General features: G+C 48.2%; 1 protein-coding gene across 4 annotated transcripts in view; it reads right to left on the bottom strand.

Annotated features, from left to right (window-relative positions):
* Positions 1-27,571, bottom strand: part of LOC122552344 (phosphofurin acidic cluster sorting protein 2) — a 772,803-nt gene that overhangs the window by 331,816 nt on the left and 413,416 nt on the right. For all 4 annotated transcript variants that reach the window (XM_087984748.1, XM_087984739.1, XM_087984743.1 and 1 more), the window contains 3 exons: positions 25,397-25,477; positions 11,355-11,479; positions 9,157-9,286 (listed from right to left, as the gene is read on the bottom strand). In XM_087984748.1, the coding sequence (XP_087840874.1) occupies positions 9,157-9,286; positions 11,355-11,479; positions 25,397-25,477 (336 nt within the window). The remainder of the gene's footprint in view (positions 1-9,156; positions 9,287-11,354; positions 11,480-25,396; positions 25,478-27,571) is intronic.

Here is a 27,571-nt window from a genome sequence, read left to right as displayed (position 1 = left end):
CTGAGGGAGTGCCTCACTGTCAGAGGGTCAGTACTGAGGGAATGCCGCACTGTCGGAGGGTCAGTGCTGAGGGACTGCCGCACTGTCAGAGGGTCAGTACTGAGGGAGTGCCGCACTGTCGGAGGGTCAGTGCTGAGGGAGTGCCGCACTGTCGGAGGGTCAGTACTGAGGGAATGCCGCACTGTCGGAGGGTCAGTACTGAGGGAGTGCTGCACTGTCAGAGGGTCAGTACTGAGGGAGTGTTGCACTGTCAGAGGGTCACTACTGAGAGAGTGCCGCACTGTCAGGGTCAGTGCTGAGGGAGTGTCGCACTGTCAGAGGCTCAGTACTGAGAGAGTGCTGCAGTGTCAAAGGGTCAGTGCGGAGTGAGTGCCATACTGTCAGAGGCTCAGTGCTGAGGGAGTGCCGCACTGTCAGAGGGTCAGTGCTGAGGGAGTGCCGCACTGTCAGAGGGTCAGTGCTGAGGGAGTGCCGCACTGTCAGAGGGTCAGTGCTGAGTGAGTGCCATACTGTCAGAGGCTCAGTGCTGAGGGAGTGTCACACTGTCAGAGGGTCAGTGCTGAGGGAGTGCCATACTGTCAGAGGCTCAGTGCTGAGAGAGTGCCACACTGTCAGATGCTCAGGACAAAGGGAGTGCCGTACTGTCAGAGGGTCAGTTCTGAGGGAGTGTCGCACTGTCAGAGGGTCAGTACTGAGGGAGTGCCACACTGTCAGAGGCGCAGTGCTGAGGGAGTGCCGCATTATCAGAGGGTCAGTACTGAGGGAGTGCCACACTGTCAGAGGCTCAGTGCTGAGGGAGTGCCGCACTGTCAGAGGCTCAGTACTGAGGGCATGCCGCACTGTCTGAGGGTCAGTACTGAGGGAGTGCCGCACTGTCAGAGGATCAAAAGTGAGGGAATGACGCACTGTCAGAGGGTCAGTACTGAGGGAGTGTTGCACTGCCATAGGGTCAGTGCTGAGTGAGCACCACACTGTCAGAGGCTCAGTGCTGAAGGAGTGCCGCATTGTCAGAAGGTCATTACTGAGGGAGTGCTGCACTGTCGGAGGGTTGGTACTGAGGGAGTGCCACACTGTCAGAGTGTCAGTACTGAGGGAATGCAGCACTGTCGGAGCGTCAGTACTGAGGGAGTGCTGCACTGTTGGAGCGTCAGGACTGAGGTAGTGCCGCACTGTCAGAGGGTCAGTACTGAGGGAATGCCGCACTGTCGGAGGATCAGTACCGAGGGAATGCCGCACTGTCGGAGGGTCAGTACCAAGGGAGTGCTGCACTGTCGGAGGGTCAGTACTGAGGGAGTGCCGCACTATCGGAGGGTCAATACTGCGGGAGTGCCGCACTGTCGGAGGGTCAGTACTGAGAGGGTGCCGCACTGTCAGAGGGTCAGTACTGAGGGAATGCCGCACTGTCGGAGGATCAGTACCGAGGGAATGCCGCACTGTCGGAGGGTCAGTACCAAGGGAGTGCTGCACTGTCAGAGGGTCAGTACTGAGGGAGTGTCGCACTGTCGGTGAGTCAGTACTGAGGGAGTGACGCAGTGTTGGAGGGTCAGTAGTGAGGGAGTGCTACACTGTCGGAGGGTCAGTACTGAGGGAGTGCCGCACTGTCAGGGTCAGTACTGAGGGAGTGCTGCACTGTCAGAGGGTCAGTACTGAGGGGGTGCCGCACACTCGGAGGGACAGTACTGAGGAGGTGCTGCACTGTCGGAGGGTCAGTACTGAGGGTGTGCCACACTATCGGAGGGTCAGTACTGAGGAAGTGCTGCACTGTCGGAGGGTCAGTACTGAGGGAGTGCTGTCCTGTCAGGGGGTCAGCACTGAGGGGGTATCGCACTGTCAGAGGGTCAGTCCTGAGGGAGTGTCGCACTGTTGGAGGGTTAGTAGTGTGGGAGTGCCACACTGTCAGAGTGTCAGTACTGAGGGAATGCTGCACTGTCAGAGGGTCAGTGCTGAGGGAATGCCGCACTTTGGAGGGTCAATACTGCGGGAGTGCCGCACTGTCAGAGGGTCAGTACTGAGGGAGTGCCGCACTGTCGGAGGATCAGTACCAAGGGAGTGCTGCACTGTCGGAGGGTCAATACTGCCGGAGTGCTGCACTATCGGAGGGTCAGTACTGAGGGGGTGCCGCACAGTCGGAGGGTCAGTACTGGGTCAGTACTGAGGGTGTGCTGTCCTGTCAGAGGGTCAGTACTGAGGGAGTGTCGCACAGTCGGTGAGTCAGTACTGAGGGAGTGACGCAGTGTTGGAGGGTTAGTTGTGAGGGAGTGCTGTGCTGTCAGAGGGTCAGTACTGAGGGAGTGTTGCACTGTCGGAGGGTCAGTACTGAGGGAGTGCTGCACTGTCAGGGTCAGTACTGAGGGAGTGCTGCACTGTCGGAGGGTCAGTACTGAGGGAGTGCCGCACACGAGGAGGGTCAGTACTGAGGAGGTGCTGCACTGTCGGAGGGTCAGTACTGAGGGAGTGCCGCACTGTCGAAGGGTCAGTACTGAGGGAGTGTTGCACTGCCAGAGGGTCAGTACTGAGGGAGTGCCGCACTGTCGGAGGGTCAGTACTGAGGGAGTCCTGCACTATCGGAGGGTCAATACTGCGGGAGTGCTGCACTGTCGGAGGGTCAGTACTGAGGGGGTGCCGCACTGTCAGAGGGTCAGTCCTGAGGGAGTGCTGTCCTGTCAGAGGGTCAGGACTGAGGGAGTGTCGCACTGTTGGAGGGCCAGTAGTGTGGGAGTGCTACACTGTCGGAGGGTCAGTACTGAGGGAGTGCTGCACTGTCGAGGGGCAGTGCTGAGGGAGTGTTGCACTGTCAGAGGGTCAGTACTGAGGGAGTGCCGCACTGTTGGAGGGTCCGTACTGAGGGAATGTTGCAGTGTTGGAGGTCAGTACTGAGGGAGTACCCCACTGTCAGAGGGTCAACATTGAGGGAGTGCAACACTGTCAGAGGGTCAGTGCTGAGGCAGCGACGCACTGTCTGAGGTTTAGTACTGAGGGATTGTTGCACTGTCGGAAGGTCAGTACTGAGGGAGTGGCACACCTTCGGAGGGTCCACACTGAGAGAGTGTTGCATTGTCGGAGGGTAAGTACTGAGGGAGTGCTGTACTGGCAGAGGGTCAGTACTGTGGGAGTGCCGCACTGTCAGAGGGTCAGTACTGAGGGAGTGCTGTCCTGTAAGAGGGTCAGTACTGAGGGAGTGCTGCGTTGTTGACAGCTCAATACTGAGGGATTGTTCTGTCGGAGGATCATTACTGAGGGAGTGCCGCACTGTCAGAGGGTCAGTGCTGAGGGAGTGTCGCACTGTTGGAGGGTCCGTACTGAGGGAGTGTTGCACTGTTGGAGGTCAGTACTGAGGGAGTGCAGCACTGTCAGAGGGTCAACATTGAGGGCGTGCAACACTGTCAGAGGGTCAGTGCTGAGGCAGCGACGCACTGTCTGAGGTTCAGTACTGAGAGATTGTTGCACTGTTGGAAGGTCAGTACTGAGGGAGTGGCACACCGTCGGAGGGTCCACACTGAGGGAGTGTTGCACTGTCGGAGGGTCAGTACTGAGGGAGTGCTGTACTGGCAAAGGGTCAGTACTGTGGGAGTGCTGTCCTGTCAGAGGGTCAGTACTGAGGGATTGTTGCACTGTCGGAGGTCATTACTGAGGGAGTGCCGCACTGTCGGAGTGTCAGTACTGAGGGAGTGCCGCACTGTCAGAGGGTCAGTGCTGTTAGAGTGCTGCACTGTCAGAGGGTCAGTACTGATGGAGTGCCCCACTGTCAGAGGGTCAGTGCTGAATGAGTGCCACACTGTTAGAGGCTCAGTGCTGAGGGAGTGCTGCACTGTCAGAGGCTCAGTACTGAGGGAGTGCCACACTGTCAGAGGGTCAGTACTGAGGGCGTACCGCACTGTCAGAGGGTCAGTACTGTGGGAGTGCCGCACTGTCAGAGGGTCAGTACTGAGGGAGTGCCGCACTGTCAGGGTCAGTACTGAGGGAGTGCTGTGCTGTCAGAGGGTCAGTGCTGTTAGAGTGCCGCACTGTCAGAGGGTCAGTGCTGAGTGAGTGCCACACTGTTAGAGGCTCAGTGCTAAGGGAGTGTCACACTGTCAGAGGCTCAGTACTGAGGGAGTGCCGCAATGTCGGAGGGTCAGTACTGAGGGAGTATTGCACTGCCAGAGTGTCAGTACCAGGGAGTGCCACACTGTCAGAGTGTCAGTACTGAGGGAGTGTCACACTGTCAGAGGCTCAGTACTGAGGGAGTATTGCACTGCCAGAGTGTCAGTACCAGGGAGTGCCACACTGTCAGAGGGTCAGTACTGAGGGAGTGCCGCACTGTCAGGGTCAGTACTGAGGGAGTGCTGTGCTGTCAGAGGGTCAGTACTGAGGGAGTGCTGCACTGTTAGTAGGTCAGAACTGAGGGAGTGCCGCACTGTCAGAGGGTCAGTGCTGTTAGAGTGCCGCACTGTCAGAGGGTCAGTGCTGAGTGAGTGCCACACTGTTAGAGGCTCAGTGCTAAGGGAGTGCTGCACTGTTAGAGGCTCAGTACTGAGGGAGTGCCGCAATGTCGGAGGGTCAGTACTGAGGGAGTATTGCACTGCCAGAGTGTCAGTACCAGGGAGTACCACACTGTCAGAGTGTCAGTACTGAGGGAGTGTCACACTGTCAGAGGCTCAGTACTGAGGGAGTATTGCACTGCCAGAGTGTCAGTACCAGGGAGTGCCACACTGTCAGAGGGTCAGTACTGAGGGAGTATTGCACTGCCAGAATGTCAGTACTGAGGGAGTGCCACAGCGTCGGTGGGTCAGTACTGAGGATGTGCCGCACTGTCAGAGGGTCACTACTGAGGGAGTGCCGCACTGTCAAAAGGTAAGTGCTGAGCGAGTGCTTGCACTGTCACAGGGTCAGTACTGAAGGAGTGCCGCTTTGTCAGAGGGTCACTACTGAGCTAGTGCTGTACTGTCAGAGGGTCAGTACTGAGGGAGTGCCACCCTGACAGAGGGTCAGTGCTGAGTGATTGTTGCACTGTCGGAGGGTCAGTACTGAGGGAGTGCCGCACTGTCAGAGGGTCAGTACTGAGGGAGTGCTGCACTGTCAGAGGGTCAGTACTGAGGGAGTGCCACACTGTCAGAGGGTCAGTACTGAGGGAGTATTGCACTGCCAGAGTGTCAGTACTGAGGGAGTGCCACACTGTCAGTGGGTCAGTACTGAGGATGTGCCGCACTGTCAGAGGTTCAGTACTGAGGGAGTATTGCACTGCCAGAATGTCAGTACCAGGGAGTGCCACACTGTCAGAGGGTCAGTACTGAGGGAGTGTCACACTGTCAGAGGCTCAGTACTGAGGGAGTGCCGCAATGTCGGAGGGTCAGTACTGAGGGAGTATTGCACTGCCAGAGTGTCAGTACTGAGGGTGTGCCGCACTGTCAGAGGGTCAGTACTGAGGGAGTGCCGCACTGTCGGAGGGTCAGTACTGAGTGAATGCCGCACTGTCGGAGGGTTAGTACTGAGGGAGTGCCACACTATCACAGGGTCAGTGCTGAGGGAGTGCTACACTGTCAGAGTGTCACGACTAATGGAGTGCTGCACTGTCGAGAGTCAGTACTGAGGGAGTGCCGCATTGTCAGAGGGTCACTACTGAGGGAGTGCCGCACTGTCAAAAGGTAAGTGCTGAGGGAGTGCTTGCACTGTCACAGGGTCAGTACTGAAGGAGTGCCGCTTTGTCAGAGGGTCACTACTGAGCTAGTGCTGTACTGTCAGAGGCTCAGTGCTGAGGGAGTGCCACACTGTCAGAGGGTCAGTGCTGAGGGATTGTTGCACTGTCGGAGGGTCAGTACTGAGGGAGTGCTGCACTGTCAGAGGGTCAGTACTGAGGGAGTGCCACACTGTCAGAGGGTCAGTACAGAGGAATTGTTGCACTGTCGGAGGGTCAGTACTGAGGGTGTGCCGTGCTGTCAATGGTTCAGTACTGAGGGAGTGTTGCACTGTCAGAGGGTTAGTATTGAGGGGTTGTTGCACTGTCGGAGGGTCAGAACTGACGGAGTGCTGCACTGTCGGAGGGTCAGTGCTGAGGGAGTGTCGCACTATCACAGGGTCAGTGCTGAGTGAGTGCCACACTGTCAGAGGCTCAGTGGTGAGGCAGTGCCGCATTGTCAGAGGGTCAGTTATGATGGAATGATTCACTATCATAATATCAGTCCTGTTGAATTACCGCACTGTCAGAGGTCTGTACTGAGGGAGTGCCGCACTGTCGGAGGGTCAGTACTGAGGTAATGCCGCACTGTCGGAGAGTCAGTACTGAGGTAATGCCGCACTGTCGGAGAGTCAGTACTGAGGGTGTGTTCCACTGTCAGAGGGTCAGTACTGATGGAATGCCGCACTGTCAGGGTCAGTACTGAGGGAGTGCTGTGCTGTCAGAGGGTCAGTACTGAGGGAGTGCTGCACTGTTTGTAGGTCAGTACTGAGGGAGTGCCGCACTGTCAGAGGGTCAGTGCTGTTAGAGTGCCACTCTGTCAGAGGGTCAGTGCTGAGTGAGTGCCACACTGTTAGAGGCTCAGTGCTGAGTGAGTGCTGCACTGTCAGAGGCTCAGTACTGAGGGAGTGCCGCAATGTCGGAGGGTCAGTACTGAGGGAGTATTGCACTGCCAGAGTGTCAGTACTGAGGGAGTGCCGCACTGTCAGTGCGTCAGTGCTGAGTGAGTGCCATACTGTCAGAGGCTCAGTGCTGAGGGAGTGCCGTACTGTCTGCGGGTCAGTACTGAGGGAGTGCTGCACTGTCAGAAGGTCAGTGCTGAGTGAGTGCCACACTGTCAGAGGCTCAGTGCTGAGGGAGTGCCGCATTGTCAGAGGGTCAGTAATGATGGAATGCTGCACTGTCATATTGTCAGTACTGTTGGATTGCCGCACTGTCAGAGGGTTACAGATTACAGTGTGGAAACAGGCCCTTCGGCCCAACAAGTCCACACCGACCCGCCGAAGCGAACCCACCCATACCCCTACATTTACCCCTTACCTAACACTACGGGTAATTTAGTATGGCCAATTCACCTGACCCTGCACATCTTTGGATTGTGGGAGGAAACCGGAGCACCCGGAGGAAACCCACGCAGACACGGGGAGAACGTGCAAACTCCACACAGTCAGTCGCCTGAGGCGGGAATTGAACCCGGATCTCTGGCGCTGTGAGGCAACAGTGCTAACCACTGTGCCGCCCACGGTGCTGAGTGAGTGCCATACTGTCAGAGGCTCAGTGCTGAGAGAGTGCCGTACTGTCTGCGGGTTAGTACTGAGGGAGTGCCACACTATCACAGGGTCAGTGCTGAGGGAGTGCACTACTGTCAGAGTGTCATGACTGAGGGAGTGCTGCCCTGTCGAGGGTCAGTACTGAGGGAGTGCCGCATTGTCAGAGGGTCACTACTGAGGGAGTGCCGCACTGTCAAAAGGTAAGTGCTGAGGGAGTGCTTGCACTGTCACAGGGTCAGTACTGAAGGAGTGCCGCTTTGTCAGAGGGTCACTACTGAGCTAGTGCTGTACTGTCAGAGGCTCAGTGCTGAGGGAGTGCTGCACTGTCAGAGGGTCAGTACTGATGGAGTGCTGCACAGTCAGAGGGTCAGTACTGAGGGAGTGCCGCACTATCACAGGGTCAGTGCTGAGGGAGTGCTGCACTGTCAGAGGGTCAGTCCTGAGGGAGTGCCGCACTCTCACAGGGTCAGTACTGAGGGCGTGCCGCACTGTCAGAGGGTTAGTACTGATGGAATGCTGCACTGTCATAATGTCAGTACTGTTGGATTGCTGCACTGTCAGAGGGTCAGTACTGATGGAGTGCCGCACTGTCAGAGGGTCAGTACTGAGGGAGTGCCGCACTGTCAGAGGGTCAGTACTGAGGGAGTGTTGCACTGTCAGAGGGTCAGTACTGAGGGAGTGCCACACTGTCAGAGGCTCAGTACTGAGGGAGTGCTGCACTGTCAGAGGGTCAGTACTGAGAGAGTGCCGCACTATCACAGAGTCAGTGCTGAGGGAGTGCTGCACTGTCAGAGACTCAGTACTGAGGGAGTGCCGCACTCTCACAGGGTCAGTACTGAGGGAGTGCGCACTGTCACAGGGTCAGTACTGAGGGAGCGCGCACTGTCACAGGGTCAGAATTGAGTAAGGGCCACACTGTTGGAGGGTCAGTACTGAGGGAATGCCACACTGTCATAATGTCAGTACTTTGGATTCCCGCACTGTCAGAGGGTCAGTACTGAGTGAGTGCCACACTGTCAGAGGGTCAGTACTGAGGGAATGCCACACTGTCAGAGGGTTAGTACTGAGGGAGTGCTGCACTGTCAGAGGGTCAGTACTGAGGGAGTGCTGCACTGTCAGAGGGTCAGTACGGTTGGATTGCCGCACTGTCAGAGGGTCAGTGCTGAGTGAGTGCCACACTGTCAGAGGGTCAGTCCTGAGGGAGTGCCGGACTCTCACAGGATCAGTACTGAGGGAGTGCCGCACTGTCAGAGGGTCAGTAATGATGGAATGCTGCACTGGCATAATGTCAGTACTGTTGGATTGCCGCACTGTCAGGGGGTCAGTACTGAGGGAGTGCCGCGCTGTCAGAGGTTCAGTACTGAGGGAGTGTCGCACTCTCACAGGGTCAGTGCTGAGGGAGTGCCGCACTGTCAGAGGGTCAGTACTGAGGGAGTGCTGCGCTGTTGAGGGTCAGTGCTGAATGAGTGCCACACTGTCAGAGGCTCAGTGCTGAGGGAGTGCCGCACTGTCAGAGGGTCAGTACTGAGGGAGTGCCGCACTGTCAGAGGGTCAGTGCTGAGGGAGTGCCGCACTGTCAGAGGCTCAGTACTGAGTGAGTGCTGCGCTGTCGATGGTCAGTGCTAAGTGAGTGCCAAACTGTCAGAGGGTCAGTGCTGAGGGAGTGCCGCACTGTCAGAGGCTCAGTACTGAGTGAGTGCTGCGCTGTCGATGGTCAGTGCTAAGTGAGTGCCAAACTGTCAGAGGGTCAGTGCTGAGGGAGTGCCACACTGTCAGAGGCTCTGTGCTGTGGCAGTGCTGCACTGTCTGAGGATGTGTATGAAGGTGAGACCTTGACATGAAGGTCTCCGAAACACAATAGAGTGATGACTGAGTGAAGCCAGGGACTTCATGCACTGGAATGAAATTGGGAGTGGTAGGGTTGTGGGAAAGAGAACTGGTATTCTGATTAACCTGAGTGTTGAATCTGGAGTCGCTGCACTCGCTGTCGAAACTGCTGGCTCTGTCACCTTGTGTCTTTGAATTGTGCCGATCCTTTAGTGAAGTGCTCCTGGGTCGTCGTAGCTGTCTACTTTCAGACTTACTGGATGGGAAATAAGAAGAATGACTTCAGTAGTTCCCAGGAAACCAACAGAATTGTCCTTATAACGGAAACTTTTAGAATAGCCTCCATTTGTTGTTCTCACAATTGTAAGGGAAAATTTTGCAATTATCCCAGGAAATCTAATGGACTCTGCTTGTTAAAACAGACTGGTTAAAGCTAAAGCTTCAGGTCTCCCCTGTTATTAATAAGCCTGGAATTTAAAACTATCTTGGTAATGGTGATCATGAAACGACCATCGATTGTCATTTGGAATTCAGAGAAGGAAAGTTTGTTGTCATCTGACTCCAGACCAACAGCAATGTGGTTTATTCTTGACTGCCTTCAAAAATGGCTGAGCCAGCCATTCAGTTGAAAGGTAATTAAGGATGAGTAACTAATGCTGGTTGTGTCAGCAATATCCAAATCCCTGGGCTTAATTTTTTCTAGCGAGCCAGTGTTAATAACTAGAGGCTGCTAATTCAGTTATGCATCCATCCGACCAACTAAGTGTCCGCACCAAGTTAGCCATTCCCAAACGTCCACCCTCAGGAAAATGGCAATGAAAAACTGACCTGGCTGTGCTCACTCTGAATACTAAGGTACAGAAAACAACACGTGGTCCACTGATTAATGTTTGGACATTCCCCTCCCCTGCCAACCCTATCTTTCATCAAGGAATGTATTGAATAGACAGAGCTCTATGTCTGTCTAATGCTATATCACACACACTGTGACACCCTGTGAAACAGCCTGCAAAACTCACTGAGCTCAGAGTTAACCTGGCCCACAGTGGGGTCATGCTCATCCTGAATGAATGTTGAGAAAAATTCAAGATGAGATCTGCAATTTGATTAACAATATAAATTACAGACAGTTCCCTGTCTCCATGAAGATGATGATCTTGGATACCACAATATTGAAAAAGAGGCAACTTCAGGGGTGGTTGCTAAAATAATCTGTTACCTTATTGATACCTTTATAAAAAGGAGAATTATGATAGACATCTTGAAGATATTCAACAGCTTTTCACATATGAAATGAAGAATTGGGGTAAGGATGTTGAGGAAAAGTAGACACTGTATGATATTCTCCACAAGCGATGCCAACCCACATGCCAGTTCCTCAAGGAACAACAGGGATTTCTGCTGGCGTATAGGTACGTGGGGGATATGTGGAGAAGCTGAGTATATAACATTGGGGAGAATGGACAGAAAATGAGGATGTGAATTAGGGATATGGAGATGAGGTGGGGTTGGGGGATAAGGTAGATTTGGGGGATATGGGATGAGGTGGGATTTGGGGATAAGGTGTTGTTGGGGGATATAAGATGAGTTGGGATTTAGGGGATATTGGGAGAAGGTGGGATGGGGATATGGGGATAAGGTGAGGCTGGGATTATGAGGAGTAGATGGGATTTGAGGGATACAGGGAATAGTGTGTTTGGGGGATACAGGATGTAATTGAGGATGGGAGATATGGGGAGTAAGTGTGGTGGGGAGAATATAGAGAGTAAGTGGGGATGGGAAACAGCAGAAAAGAGGGTGGGGCATATGGAGAGTTGGAGAATGGGCAGGTAAGGGTGGGGAAATGGGGATTGAGTGAGGTTGGGGATGTGGGGAGTAGGTGAGGATGGGGATATGGCGAGTAGGTACGAGTGGGGGATATGTGGATTTGGTGGGGTCCGGAATATAGGCAGCAGGTGAGGGTGGGGATATTTTGTAGAATTCTCTTCACTTTACTGGGAAGCATTGGAGGTTGGATCATTGAATTTATTCATGTAAGATTTGATAGGTTTTTAATAGACAACTGATTCAATTGCTACAGAGAGCTGAGACCACAGTCACATCAGTCATGATCTTACTGAATGATGAACAGGGTTGAGGGATCAAATTGACTCTTCTTGCTCCTGGGTGCCTATATGAGTTGGAATGTAGATGTGTTGGTGATATGAGGATCTTTTTGAAAGGACTGAAACGGTGTCCCTAAGGTTTACTTAACGATGTCCTGAACGTTCAGGATGTCCTGAACGATCTTCTCTCCATGATGAGTTATTACTGTATTTCATTACCTAGGAGATACAATAACCTGTGATTCGGTTTTTGTGATTTTCCCTAATGGTGGTAGTTTCTCCAGAGATGCTTCCAAGTTATTCCATTCTCCAGCTATCGTCTCCTCCTCCTCCACATCCACATCCTAGTGAGGAATCGCAAATACAAATTATCAATAAAGCAGTTTCTGTAGGTTATCATCAGGCAATATTTCAATGATCCATGTAACATAGGTCATACCATCTACAACTGCCCAACACCCATAATTGCATCCAAGTGTACACACAGGAGGAAAATGACTTCTCCCGGCTTCTCGGAAGCAGTGTCTCAACTACCTATCACACACTGGGAAACACCAGCCCTGTTATCAATCATTGTGTGGAGAACCAGCCCTTTCATTCATCACAATCTGTGTAATTTAGGTTCTGTTATCCATTATCGACACCAGCCAGGCAACGGGCATCTCCAACAAGAGAGAAGCTAACTATTGTCCCTTGACATTCAATGGCAATGCCATTATAAATGCCCACCATCAAATACATGAGCATGGATTGAGGATTAACTAACCAACAGAAGACAGACAGTTGGGCTAAGGGGGCATTTTCAGGATAGCAATCTGTATCTAGTGGAGTGGCACAGGGACCAGTGCTGAGGCCACAATTATTTCCAATAGATACTAATGATTTGGATGGTGAAAGTGAATGCACTATCACTAAGTTTCAGGATTACACAAAGACAGGTGGTGAGGATGACAGAAAGAGTCTATAGAGGCGTAGAAACTGGCTAACTGAGTGGGCAAAAACGTGGTAGATGGAAAATAATGTGGAGAAATCTGAGGAGATGTACTTTGGCAGGAAGAATAGAGGAGCTGAATATTATTTAAGCTGTTTTGTTAGTTAGCTGCAGGAGCAGGCTGCTAGAGTTCTCTCTGCTGTTAAATTGAAGACATCAACAGAGAGTTTTCCTCTTAGAAATCAGAAAGGGCAGGTTGTTTCTATCAGTGTTTCTTTCTACTGGATTAGAGAGAGAGAGCACGTGAGAATAATAACTTTTTTGCTGCATTGCATTTTACCAAAGAATGTGGTTATGGGATGCTGCCTATATTAGAATAGAATCATAGAATCCCTACAGTATGGAAACAGGCTCTTTGGCCCAACAAGTCCACACTGACCCTCCAAAGAGTAACCCACCCAAACCCATTTCCCTACTCTATTATCCTATATTTACCCCTGAACAATGCACTTAACCTACACATCCCTGAACATTATGGGCAATTTAGCATGGCCAATTCACCTAACCTGCACATCTTTGGATCTTTTGAGAAAACCGGAGCACCCAGAGGAAACCCACACAGACATTGGGAGAATGTGCAACCTCCACACAGGCAATTGCCTGAGGCAGGAATCAAATCTGGGTCCCTGGCACTGTGAGGCAACAGTGCTAACCACTGAGCCACCGCTCCACCCTGGATTATTGCATCAGTTATAAAGTCATACAGACATAGAGTTATAGAGCACGGAAACAGGCCCTTCAGTCCAACTTGTCCATGCCAACCAAATTTCCCAAACTAAGCTAGTTTCCATATCTGGGTTTGGCCCATATCCTTCTCAACCTTTCCTATCCATGTACCTATCTAAATGTCTTTTAAATGTTACAACTGTATCTGCATCTATAACTTCCTCTGGCAGTTCAGTCCACACATTAGATTAGATTAGATTACAGTGTAGAAACAGGCCCTTCGGCCCAACAAGTCCACACCGACCCGCCGAAGCGAAACCCACCCATACCCCTACATTTACCCTTTACCTAACACTACGGGCAATTTAGTATGGCCAATTCACCTGACCCTGCACATCTTTGTGATGTGGGAGGAAACCGGAGCACCCGGAGGAAACCCACGCAGACACGGGGAGAACGTGCAAACTCCACACAGTCAGTCGCCTGAGGCGGGAATTGAACCCGGGTCTCTGGCGCTGTGAGGCAGCAGTGCTAACCACTGTGCCACCGTGCCGCCCACATGAACCACCCTTTGTGTGAAAAGGTTGCACCCAGGTCTGTTTTAAATCTTTCCCAACTCACCTTAAAAATATGCCTCCTGGATTTGAACTCTCCTACTCTGGGGAAAAGGCCTTTGTTATTCACCTTATCTATTCCCCTCTCGATTTTATAAACATCTATAAGGTCACCTCTCAACCTCCTCAAGTTCCAATGAAATAATTTCCAGTCCACCCAGTTTCTCCTTATAACTCAAACCCTCAATCACGCCAACATTCTGATAAATCTTTTCTGAACCCTCTCTAATTTAACAAAATCCATCTCACAGCAGGGTGATCAGAACAGTACACAGTATTCTAAAAGTGGCCTCACCAACGTCCTGTACAACCTCAACATGACATCCCAATTCCTATACTCAATGGTCTGAGCAATGAGGGCAAGCGTGCTAAACACTTCGATGTTGTGGCTATTACGGAGACATGGGTCGAACAGGGACAGGATTGGCTGTTGCAGGTTCCAGGATTTAAATGTTTTAGGAGGGTCAGAGGTGGGGGTAAAAGAGGGGGAGGTGTGGCATTGCTTGTCAAAGATAGTATTACAGTGGTGGAAAGGACGATGGATGAGGACTTGCCATCTGAGGTAGTTTGGGCTGAGGTTAGGAATAGGAAAGGTGAGGTCACCCTGTTAGGAGTCTTTTACAGGCCTCCTAATAGTCCTAGAATCATTGAAGAAAGGATAGGGAAGGTGATTCAGGAGATGAGTGACAGTAATAGGGTAGTTGTTATGGGGGACTTTAACTTTCCTGATATTGATTGGGAAAGCTATAGCTCAAGTTCGTTAGATGGGTCAGTGTTTGTTCAATGTGTGCAGGAGAGTTTCCTGACACAATATGTAGACAGGCCAACAAGAGGTGAGGCCATACTGGATTTGGTTCTGGGTAACGAACCAGGCCAGGTGTTAGAATTAGAGGTAGGTGAGCACTTTGGGGATAGTGACCATAATTCGGTGATTTTTACTCTCGTGATGGAGAGGGATAAGTGTGTACTACAGGGCAAGAGTTATAGCTGGGGTCAGGGAAATTATGATGCGGTGAGGCATGACTTAGGATGTGTGGCTTGGAAAAGTAGACTCCAAGGCAAGAGTGTAAATGATATGTGGAGCTTGTTCAAGGAGCAACTATTGAGTGTCCTTGATAATTATGTACCTGTCAGGCAGGGAGGAAAGGGTCGTGCGAGGGAGCCGTGGTTTAATAAGGAATTGGAATCCCTTGTTAAATGGAAGAGGGTGGCCTATCTCAAGATGAGACGTGAAGGTTCAATTGTGGCGATTGAGAGGTATAGGGTAGCCAGGAAGGACCTGAAGAGAGAGCTAAGAGCAGCAAGGAGGGGACATGAAAGGTCCTTAGTCGGTAGGATTAGGGAAAACCCTAAGGCTTTCTATAGGTATGTTAGGAATAAAAGAATGACTAGGGTAGGAATAGGTCCAGTCAAGGATAGTAGTGGGAAGTTGCGTGTGGAGGCGGAAGAGATTGGGGAGACACTGAATGAATACTTTTCTTCAGTATTTACTCAGGAACAGGGCATTGTCGTCGATGTGAATACTGAGTCACAAATAAGTAGAATGGATGGCTTTGAGGTATGTAGAGAAGAGGTGTTGGAAATCCTGGAAAAGGTGAAAATAGATAAGTCCCCTGGGCCTGATGGCATTTATCCTAGGATTCTCTGGGAAGCAAGGGAGGAGATTGCAGAGCCATTGGCCTTGATTTTTATGTCCTCTTTGTCTACTGGAGTAGTGCCAGAAGACTGGAGGATAGCAAATGTGGTTCCCTTGTTCAAAAAGGGGAGTAGGGATAACCCTAGTAACTATAGGCCGGTGAGTCTCACTTCTGTTGTGGGCAAAGTCTTAGAGAGAATTGTAAGGGATAGGATCTATGCATATCTGGATAGGAATAATGTGATCAAGGATAGTCAGCATGGTTTTGTGAAGGGCAGGTCGTGCCTCACAAACCTTATTGAATTCTTTGAAAAGGTGACGAAGGAGGTTGATGAGGGGAAAGCGGTAGATGTGGTATATATGGATTTTAGTAAGGCGTTTGATAAGGTTTCCCATGGTAGGCTACTGCAGAAAATACGGAGATATGGCATTGAGGGTGAGTTGGAGGTTTGGATTAGGAATTGGCTGGATGGAAGAAGACAGAGGGTAGTAGTTGATGGCAAAGTTTCTTCATGGAGTGCCGTCACTAGCGGTGTTCCGCAAGGATCTGTTTTGGGACCATTGCTGTTTGTCATTTTTATAAATGACCTGGAAGAGGGGTTAGAAGGTTGGGTGAGCAAGTTTGCGGATGATACGAAAGTCGGAGGAGTTGTTGACAGTGAGGAAGGATGTGGCAGGTTACAGCAGGATATAGAGAAGCTGCAGAGCTGGGCAGAAAGGTGGCAAATGGAATTCAATGTAGCTAAGTGTGAGGTGATTCACTTTGGGAAGAATAACAAAAAGATGGGGTACTGGGCTAATGGTCGGATACTTGGTAGTGTGGATGAGCAGAGGGATCTTGGTGTCCATGTACACAGATCTCTGAAAGTTGTCACCCAGGTAAATAGTGCGGTGAGGAAGGCATATGGCGTACTGGCTTTTATTGGTAGAGGAATTGAGTTCCGGAGTCCTGAGGTCATGATGCAGTTGTATAAGACTCTGGTGCGGCCGCATCTGGAATATTGTGTGCAGTTTTGGTCGCCATACTATAGGAAGGATGTGGAGGCACTGGAACGGGTGCAGAGGAGGTTTACCAGGATGTTGCCTGGTATGGAAGGAAGATCGTATGAGGAAAGACTGAGACACTTAGGGCTGTTTTCATTAGAGAAAAGAAGGTTTAGGGGTGACTTGATTGAGGTGTACAAGATGATTAGGGGGTTAGATAGGGTTGACAGTGTGAACCTTTTCCCGCGTATGGAGTCGGGTATTACAAGGGGGCATAGCTTTAAATTAAGGGGGGGTAGATATAGGACTGAAGTTAGGGGTAGGTTCTTCACTCAGCGAGTTGTAAGTTCATGGAATGCCCTGCCAGCAGCAGTGGTGGACTCTCCCTCTTTATGGGCATTTAAGCGGGCATTGGATAGGTATATGGAGGATAGTGGGTTAGTATAGGTTAGGTGGGCTTGGATCGGCGCAACATCGAGGGCCAAAGGGCCTGTACTGCGCTGTATTCTTCTATGTTCATTACCCCGTCTACCCTTGATGCAACTTTCAAAGAACTATGTATCTAAACCCCTAGATCTCTGTCCAACAACACTACCCAGGGCCCAAACATTAATTAGAAAGTTCTGTCCTTATTTGTTTTACCAAAATACCTCACATTTATCCAAATTAAACTCCATCTACCACTCCTCAGCCCATTGGCCCATTTGATAAATATCCCTTTGTAATCTTAGATAATCTTCTTCACTATCAACTATACCATCAATGTTGGTGTCATCCGCAAACTTTCTAACCATGCCCCTAAATTCTCATCCAAATCATTTAATTAAATGATGGACAACAGTGGACCCTGCATCAATTCCTGTGCAACACCGGTGGTCACAGGCAACATTTTGAAAATAACCAGTCCAAAAAACAATCCTCCACCATCACCCTCTTCATTAAAGAAATACATTGTCTTGTTAAGCAAGTCAATAGAGTAAAGATATACTGATCCTTAGTTTTGTTGCATTTTAACTGCATTGTAAGAATGAAGTGTGTTTTAATAATAGCTTAGTGGTGGACCAATCGAATCGCATCTGCAACACAGCACCTGACACTTGCTTTTAAAATAAAATTAAAGTTAGGATCTAGACTATCTCCATAATATATTTTGCTCTGATCTCTGACACTGGCAGCTCAATGTTCCAGGATTTAGATGTTTCAGGCCTGATAGAGAGGGATATAGAGTCATAGAGATGTACAGCACGGAAGCAGACCCTTCAGTCCAGCCCGTCCATGCCAACCAGATATCCCAACCCAATCTAGTCCCACCTGCCAGCACCCGGCCCATATCCCTCCAAACCCTTCCTATTCATATACCCATCCAAATGCCTTTTAAATGTTGCAATTGTACGAGCCTCCACCACTTCCTCTGGCAGCTCATTCCACACACGTACCACCCTCTGAGTGAAAAAGTTGCCCCTTAGGTATCTTTTATATCTTTCCCCTCTCACCCTAAATCTATGCCCTCAAGTACCCCTGACCCAGGGAAAAGACTTTGTGTATTTATCCTATCCATGCCCCTCCTGATTTTGTAAACCTCTATAAGGTCACCCCTCAGCCTCCGACGCTCCAGGGGAAACAGCCCCTGCCTGTACAGCCCCTCCCTATAGCTCAGATCCTCCAACCCTGGCAACATCCTTGTAAATCTTCTCTGAACCCTTTCAAGTTTCACAACATCTTTCCGATAGAAAGGAGAGCAGAACTGCATGCAATATTCCAACAGTGGCCCAACCAATGTCCTGTACAGCTGCAACATGACCTCCCAACTCTTGTATTCAGTACTCTGACCAATAAAGGAAAGCATACCAAACGCCTTCTTCACTATCCTATCTACCTGCGACTCCACTTTCAAGGAGCTATGAACCTGCACTCCAAACTCTCTTGTTCCGCAACTAATATATAAAGGAAATATATAAAAGCAATATATAAAGGGGGTGGGGGAGTTGCATTACTGATTAAGGAGAATATCAGAGCTGTACTGAGGGAGGATATACTGAAGGGCTCATCCAGAGAGGCTATCGTGGTAGGTTCCAGGAACAAGAAAAGTGCAATCACTTTGATGAGGTTATACCAAAGGCAGCGGGAGATAGAGGAACAAATATGTAAGCAGGTCATGGAAAGATGTAAAAACAACAGGGTTATTGTAATGGATGGCTTTAACTTCCCCCATATTGACTGGGACTCCCTTAGTGCCAGGGGCTTAAGTCGGCCAGAATTTGTTGGGTGAATCCAGGAGGGATTCTTGAAACAATACGTAGATAGTCCAATGAGGGAAGGGGCTGTATTGGACTTACTTTTGGGAAATGACTCTGGCCACGTAAACAATGTTTCAGTGGAGGACCATTTTGGGAACAGTGATCATAGTTCTCTAAGTTTTAAGACAGTTATGGAAAAGGATAAGACTAATCCTCAGGTAAAATTGCTAAATTAGGGGAAGGCTAACTACAACAGAATTAGGCAGGAATTGGAGAAGTTACAGGGGGTTGCTGTTTGATGGAAAATCCATTCTGACATGTGGCAGTCTTTTAAATACAAGTTGATCAGAGTTCAGGACTAGGATGTACCTGTGAGAATGAAAGGTAAGGACAACAAGATTCAGAAACCTTGGATGACAAGACATATTGAAAGATTAGTCAAAAAGAAAAAGGAAGCATACATAAGGTTTAGGAAACTGAAATCAGAAAAAGCCCTTGAGGAATAGATCAGAAGCAGAAAATAACTTAAATTTGGAGGACTAGAAGAGGCCATGAAATATAATATTAGGCAAGTAAGACTAAGGAGAATACCAAGACATCTTGTTGCATATTAGGAGCAAGAGGGTAACTGGAGAAAGGGCAGGTCCATTCAAGAACATATGTGTGCGTGTGTGGGGGGGGGGGGGGTGTTGGGGATTTATGCATGGAATCAGAGGAAGTGTGGGAGATCCTTAATCAGTACCTTGCATAAGTAGTAACAAAAGAGGAGATGGACGATGGTAAGATTAGGGGGGTGTATGTTGATGCTCTGGGACAAATAGATATTAAGAGGGAGGAAGGGTTAAATGGCTTGATGAGAAGGGCACTGATTGTCACTGGCCATTCTGCTGTTTTCTTTCTTCCTGGTGATGGAAATTGAATAAAGATTTGTACACATGTTGTCTTTTACTGTGTCTCACACCTGCACACACACAACATGGGTGATGGGGAAAATATAAACACTACTGCAGTTAGGCAGTAGTGTGGGGAATAGATAAAAAGAAAAAAGAAAATATATATATATAACCAGGAGATTTAGAATCTCCTCAGTTTGGGGGATGGACTGAAAAAAGATCGGAAAAAAAGGAAAAGAAAATTAAATAGCTTGAAAAGCCTTCAGGCAGCTAAGTTCCCAGAGACTGATGGGATCTATCAGGGCGATGAAGAATGCATTTGGTACACCTGCCTTCAATTATCATAATGCTGAAGAAAGGAGCTCACGTTGCTGCTGTACAGGACGCTGGTGTGGCCTCTTCTGGAATACTGTGGACAGTGCTGGTTGCCCTGCTATAGGAAGGATATTACTGACTGGAGAAGGTTCAGAAAAGATTTACCAGGATGTTAATGGGACTGGAAAGTTTGAGTTAGAAGGTGAGGCTGAATAGGCTGAGATATTTTTCCCTGGAGTGTCAGAGACTCAGGGGTGACCTTACAAAGGTATATAAAATCATGAGGGGCATTGATAGGTTGAATAGCCAAGATCTTTTCGTTAGGGCAGGGGAGTCCAAAACTAAACAACAAAGGTTTACAGTGCAAGGGGAAAGATTTAAAAGAGACCTGAGGGGTAACGATTTCACAGAGAAGGTGGTGCATGTATGGAATGAGCTGTCAAAGGAAGTGGTGGAGGCTGGTACAATTACAACATTTAAAAGGCATCTGGATGTGCATATGAATACAAAGGGTTTAGAGAGAAAAAGGCCAAATGCTGGCAAATGGGACTAGATTAGATTGAGATATCTGGTCAGCACAGATGAGTTGGACCAAAGAGTTTGTTTCCATGCTGTATGACTCTAAGACTTTATGATGAATACGGCAAGGGAAAAGCTTGCTGAGTCTAGACAGAGATCTTTGTATCCTCTTTAGCCACAAGTGAGGTCCCAGAAGACTGCAAAACAGCCAATGTTGTTCCTTTGTTTACAAAGGGCAACAAGGTAATCCAGGAAATTAAAAGCAGGTAACCTTTCAAGAGTGGTAGAGAAATTATTGGAGAAGATTCTTAGGGACAGGATTTACTCACATTTGGAGAAGAATGGACTTCTTAGGGATAGTCAGCATGGATTTGTACGGGAAAGGAATGGCCTCACAAATTGGGTGAAGCTTTTCAAGGAAGTGACAAAGATGATTGATGAGGGTAAGGCAATGGATGTTGTCCACATGGACTTTACTAAAGCATTTGAAAGGTCCCTCATGGTAGGCTGGCCCAGAAGATTAAGACACAGGGGATCCTGGTGAGTTGTACAGTTGGATAGAAATTTGGCTTGGTCATAGAAGACAGAGGATAGGTGTTTTCCTGCTGGACATCTGTGACCATTGGTGTTCTACAAAGATCAGTGTTGGAACATCTATTGTTTGTAATCTATAAATGATTTGTATAAAATGTCAGTGGTTTGATTAGTAAGTTTGCAGATGGCACAAAAAATTGGTGGAGTTGTGGAAGGTTGTCAAAGGATACAACAGGATATAGATCAGTTGGAAAGCTGGGTGGAAAAATGGCAAATGGAATTTAATCTGGACAACTGTGAGCTGATGCATTGTGGGAGGTCAAATGTAACAGGAAAGTATAGAGCAATGATAGGACCCTGAGGAGCATTGAGATACAGAGGGATCTTAGGGCGCAAGTCTATGGCTCCCTGAAAGTGACAACACATGTGGATAAGGTGGTAAAGAAGGTGTGTGGCATGCCTGCCTTCGCCAACTGGGGCGTTGGGTATAAAAGTTGGCAAGTCACGTTGCAGCTGTACAAGACTTTAGTCAGGCCATGTTTGGAGCATTGTGTGCAGTTCTGGTTGGCACACTACAGGAAGGATGTGGAGATTTTGGAGAGCGTACAGAAGAGGTTTACTAGGATCTTGCTTGGATGGAAGTGTATTAACTATAAGGAGTGGTTGAACAAACTTATATTTTTTTCATTCGAGCTTTGGAGGTTTCAGGGTGACCAGATAGAATTATATGGAATTTTAACAGGCATGGATACGATGGATAGTCTTTTCTCCAGTGTGGAAATATCAAATATTAGGGGGCAAAGGTTTAAAGTGAGAGGGGAAATGTTTAAAAGAGATGTGTGAGGCAAGTTTTTCTATGGAGGGGGTGATAGGTGCCTGGAAAGCACTGCCAAGGAAGGTGGTAGAAGCAGACTCATTGGCAATATTTAAGAGGCATTTAGACAGACACATGAACAGGCAGAAAATAGTAGAGTATGGACTGCCTGCAGGCAGATGGGATTAGTTTGGATTGGCATCATGGTTGGCACAGACATAGTGAGCTGAAGGGCCTGTTCCAGCACTGTACTGTTCTATGTTCTATGTTTTTAAGCTGCTTTTGAATAAAACAAATAAAAACTAGTGGAGGATGTTTAAAGAAACTATAATACAATACAAAACCCATTTATATCCCTGACAGAGAAAAGCTCCACTTCACAGGAACAATAGAAACGGACAATTAAAGAGATAGGGCACAGCATAAAACTAAAAGAAAGCGCTGACAGAAATGCAAAAATAAAACACAGATACTGCTGAATGAGAAAGATCTGCAAGAGGCCACAAAGCAGCTTATAAGAGATATGAAAAGAGATTCTCAAAGAAAACTTTTAAGGGACTTCAAAATTAATAAGACAAAATGTTTATAGTTCGAAAAAGGGTGGGTGGTCAGGAGCAACGTTGCCCCATTAAGTGTGGACATTGTCAATGAGCATGGGGGAAATAGCAGACTGACTGATTTTCCACCCACCTCTCTAAACAGTGAGTGCAGGAGCTCATTTCTTCTTCTTGTTACACTATTGAATATGAGCTACTCGGGAGGGAGGGGACAAACTGGATGTTTAAAAAGGAAATTGAAGGGAAAGTTAGAACAAGAGAAGTCAAGAAAGACAACTGTATCAATGAGGCAGAAAACTCGGAAAGGGATCATGCTGTAAGGTTGAGTGAAATAGGAGTTGATGGGAAGGGTGAGAGCAGTAACAAATTAAAAATACTATACACGAATGCACGAAGCATTAGAAATAAGATGGATGAGCTTGAGGCTCTTTTGGAAATTGGCAGATACGATATTGTGGGGATAACTGAGACATGGCTTCAAGTGGACAGGGCCTGGGAAATGAATATTCAAGGCTACACGTGCTATCGTAAGGACAGACTGACGGGCAGAGGGGGTGGGGTGGCCTTGTTGGTAAGGGACGATATTCAGTCCCTTGCGCGGGGGGACCTAGAATCAGGGGGTGTAGAGTCAGTATGGATAGAGCTGAGAAATTCTAAGGGTAAAAAGACCCTCTTGGGAGTTATCTACAGGTCCCAAACAGTAGTCTGGATGTCAGATGTAAGTTCAATCAGGAGCTGAAATTGGCCTGTCGCAAAGATGTCACTACAGTTGTTATGGGGCTTTCAACATGCAGGTAGACTGGGAGAATCAGGATGGTATTGGGCCACAAGAAAGAGACTTTATGGAGTGCCTCAGAGATGGATTCTTAGAGCAGCTGGTGCTGGAGCTGACCAGGGAGAAGGCAATTCTGGATCTGGTATTGTGTAACGAACCAGAATTGGTCAGAGACCTCGAAATGAAGGAGCCATTGGGAAGTAGTGACCATAATACAATAAGCTTCAATCTGCAATTTGAGAGGGAGAGGGTACAGTCGGAAGTGACAGTACTTCTGTTGAATAAAGGGAACTATGGAGCTATGAGGGAGGAGCTGGCCAAAGTTCAATGGTGCAATACATTAGCAGGGATGACCGTGGAGGAACAATGGCGGATATTTCTGTGTATAATGCAGAAGATGCAGGATCAGTTCATTCCAAAAAGGAAGAAAGATCCCAGGAGGAGGCATGGGTGGCCGTGGCTGACGAGGGAAGTTAAGAAACATATAAAGTTAAAAGAGAAAAAGTACAACATAGCAAAAATAAGTGGGAAAACTGAGGACTGGGAAGCTTTTAAAGAGCAAGAGAGAATTACTAAGAAGGAAATACGCAGAGGAAAAATGAGGTACGAAGGTAAATTGGCCAATAATATAAAGGAGGATAGTAAGAGCTTTTTTAGGTATGTGCAAGGCAAAAAAATGGTTAGGACAAAAATTGGGCCCTTGAAGACAGCAACAGGGGAATATATTACTAGGAACAAAGAAATGGCAGAGGAATTAAATGGGTACTTCAGATCTGTGTTCACTGGGGAAGACACAAGCAATCTCCCTGAGGTAACAGTGGCTGAAGAACCTGAACTGAAGGGAATTTATATTTGCCAGGATTTGGTGTTGGAGAGACTGTTAGGTCTGAAGGTTGATAAGTCTCCGGGGCCTGATGGTCTATATCCCAGGGTACTGAAGGAGGTGGCTCGAGAAATCGTGGATGCATTGGTGATTATTTTCCAGAGTTCGATAGATTCGGAGTCGGTTCCTAAGGATTGGAGAGTGGCTAATGTTATACCATTTTTTAAGAAAGGTGGGCGAGAGAAAGCAGGAAATTATAGACCAGTTAGTCTGACCTCAGAGGTGGGAAAGATGCTGGAGTCTATTATAAAATTACGGCACATCTGGATAGTAGTAACAGGATAGGACAGAGTCAGCATGGATTTATGAAGGGGAAATCATGCTTGACTAATCTTCTGGAATTTTTTGAGGATGTAACTCTGAAGATGGACGAGGGAGATCCAGTAAATGTAGTGTACCTGGACTTTCAGAAAGCTTTTGATAAAGTCCCACACAGGAGGTTAGTGAGTAAAATTAGGGCGCATGGTATTGGGGGAAAAGTACTAACTTGGATTGAAAATTGGTTGGCTGATAGGAAACAAAGAGTAGTGATAAATGGCTCCATTTCGGAATGGCAGTGACCAGTGGGGTACCACAGGGATCAGTGCTGGGACCGCAGCTTTTTACAATATATGTTAATGATATAGAAGATGGTATTAGCAATAACATTAGCAAATTTGCTGATGATACTAAGCTGGGTGGCAGGGTGAAATGTGATGAGGATGTTAGGAGATTACAGGGTGACCTGGACAGGTTAGGTGAGTGGGCAGATGCATGGCAGATGCAGTTTAATGTGGATAAATGTGTGGTTATTCACTTTGGTGGCAAGAACGGGAAGGCAGATTACTACCTCAATGGAATCAAGTTTGGTAAAGGGGCAGTACAGAGAGATCTGGGTGTTCTTGTACACCAGTCAATGAAGGTAAGCATGCAGGTACAGCAGGTAGTGAGGAATGCTAATAGCATGCTGGCCTTCATAACAAGAGGAATTGAGTATAGAAGCAAAGAGGTGCTTCTGCAGTTATACAGGGCTTTGATGAGACCACACCTGGAGTACTTTGTGCAGTTCTGGTCTCCAAATTTGAGGAAAGACATTCTGGCTATTGAGGGAGTGCAGCGTAGGTTCACGAGGTCAATTCCTGGAATGGCGGGATTACCTTACACTGAAAGACTGAAGCGACTGGGCTTGTATACCCTTGAGTTTAGAAGACTGAGAGGGGATCTGATTGAGACGTATAAGATTATGAAAGGATTGGACACTCTGGCAGCAGGAAACATGTTTCCGCTGATGGGTAAATGCCGAACCAGAGGACATAGCTTAAAACTACGGGGTAGACCATTTAGGACAGAGATGAGGAGAAACGTCTTCACCCAGAGAGTGGTGGCTGTGTGGAATGCTCTGCCCCAGAGGGCAGTGGAGGCCCAGTCTCTGGATTCATTTAAGAAAGAGTTGGATAGAGCTCTCAAAGATAGTGGAATCAAGGGTTATGGAGATAAGGCAGGAACAGGATACTGATTAGGAATGGTCAGGCATGATCATATTGAATGGCGGTGCAGGCTCGAAGGGCTGAATGGTCTACTCCTGCACCTATTGTCTATTGTCTACTCCCTATCAGTCGTCAGGGAATGCTGCAGCCATTTAGCAACATCCTTTTCTTGCCACGGAAAGTATCAATTCAGGGTGTCATTCTCAAATTGCAAAACTGGCTGAGATAACTGATTGGCACTGCTCTCAGCCAATTCCCAAGTGCCCATCTGCCCTTTGTTAAAGTGGAAGTGGTCCAGTATCTGCAACAGGTTGAGGGAGAGAAGATTCAGGAACGAATGTTCGAACATGTCAATTGCACTCGGACAGTGTACTTACCAGGGATATAGCTTCGGTGGTTGCCTCCTCTGGCAGACCAGTGCTGCTCAAGGGCTTGCTCTCTGCTGAACAGAGTTCTACCTGCAGGGGGACACCAGGGAGGAGGACAGAAAATGCTCCGGTTAGAAGTGTAAATGAAAACCACAGTGTTTCCGACACTGCAGCTAGTCTACAATGACAAGATCACTATGGATTGGTAAAAAGGAACATATCAAATACAAGAGGCTAGTGGACATGGGCACATATCCCATCTTAAGGCAATGATATATGCTTTGGACACAACAAAGTATACTCCAGCCTTTGCCATGATGACAGTCAAGTATTTCTGCTGAGATTTCTGCCACAGGACAAAGGGGGAAGCAGGGGAGTGGCAGCCGGTGTAACCATATGGAGTCATATAATCATACAGAAATGCTAAGCGAGACGAGAAAAGATCAAAGGTTTCAGTAAGGCTGATCAAATTATGAATGAGGCAGGTCCATTGTTAAATTACATATAAATGGACAAGATTCCATCACTGAGATGAGACTGACTGGGCTGTGATACAGGACAATCAGTGATATTGAGACTAACTGGGCTCTGAGACAGGACCATCAGTTATGTAGAGACTGACTCGGCTGTGAGACAGGACCATCAGTTATATACAGACTGACTGGGCTGTGATACAGGACCATCAGTTATAAAGACACTGACTAGGCAGTGAGACAGAACCATCAGTTATATAGAGACTGACCGGGCTGTGATACAGGACCATTAGTTATATAGAGACTGACTGGGCTGTGAGACAGGACCATCAGTTATATAGAGACTGACTGGGCTGTGAGACAGGACCATCAGTTATATCGGAACTGACTGGGCTGTGAGACAGGACCATCAGTTATATAGAGACTGACTGGGCTGTGAGACAGAACCATCAGTTATATAGAGACTGACTGGGCTGAGAGACAGGACCATCAGTTATACAGACACTGACTAGGCAGTGAGACAGAACCATCAGTTATATAGAGACTGACCGGGCTGTGATACAGGACCATCAATTATATAGAGACTGACTGGGCTGTGAGACAGGACCATCAGTTATATAGAGACCGACTGGGCTGTGAGAGAGGACCATCAGTTATATCGGGACTGACTGGGCTGTGAGACAGGACCATCAGTTATATAGAGACTGACTGGGCTGTGAGACAGAACCATCAGTTATATAGAGACTGACTCGGCTGTGAGACAGGACCATCAGTTATATCGAGACTGACTGGGCTGTGATACAGGACCATCAGTTATATAGAGACTGACTGGGCTGTGAGACAGAACCATCAGTTATATAGAGACTGACTCGGCTGTGAGACAGGACCATCAGTTATATACAGACTGACTGGGCTGTGATACAGGACCATCAGTTATATACAGACTAACTGGGCTGTGATACAGGACCATCAGTTATACAGACACTGACTAGGCAGTGAGACAGAACCATCAGTTATATAGAGACTGACCGGGCTGTGATACAGGACCATCAATTATATAGAGACTGACCGGGCTGTGATACAGGACCATGAATTATATAGAGACTGACTGGGCTGTGATACAGGACCATCAATTATATAGAGACTGACTGGGCTGTGAGACAGGACCATCAGTTATATAGAGACCGACTGGGCTGTGAGAGAGGACCATCAGTTATATAGAGACTTGCTGGGCTGAGAGACAGGACCATCAGTTATATAGAGACTGACTGGGCTGTGATACAGGACCATCAGTTATATAGAGACTGACTGGGCTGTGAGACAGAACCATCAGTTATAGAGAGACTGACTGGGCTGTGAGACAGGACCATCAGTTATATAGAGACTGACTGGGCTGTGATACAGGACCATCAGTTATAAAGAGACTGACTGGGCTGTGATACAGGAACATCAGTTATATAGAAACTGACTGGGCTGTGATACAGGACCATCAGTTATATAGAAACTGACTGGGCTGTGATACAGGACCATCAGTTATATAGAGACTGACTGAGCTGTGATACAGGACCATCAGTTATACAGAGACTGACTGGGCTGTGATACAGGACCTTCAGTTATATCGAGACTGACTGGGCTGTGAGACAGGACCATCAGTTATACAGAGACTGACTGGGCTGTGAGACAGGACCATCAGTTATATAGAGACTGACTG

This window comes from Chiloscyllium plagiosum, unplaced genomic scaffold (genome assembly GCF_037043375.1).
Source record: "Chiloscyllium plagiosum isolate Xiang-an unplaced genomic scaffold, Cpla_swu_hap1 HiC_scaffold_3, whole genome shotgun sequence".
NCBI classification, from domain to species: domain Eukaryota; kingdom Metazoa; phylum Chordata; class Chondrichthyes; order Orectolobiformes; family Hemiscylliidae; genus Chiloscyllium; species Chiloscyllium plagiosum.
Note: the sequence above shows the minus strand (reverse complement) of the source record. Positions and strands in the feature narration are given on the sequence as shown.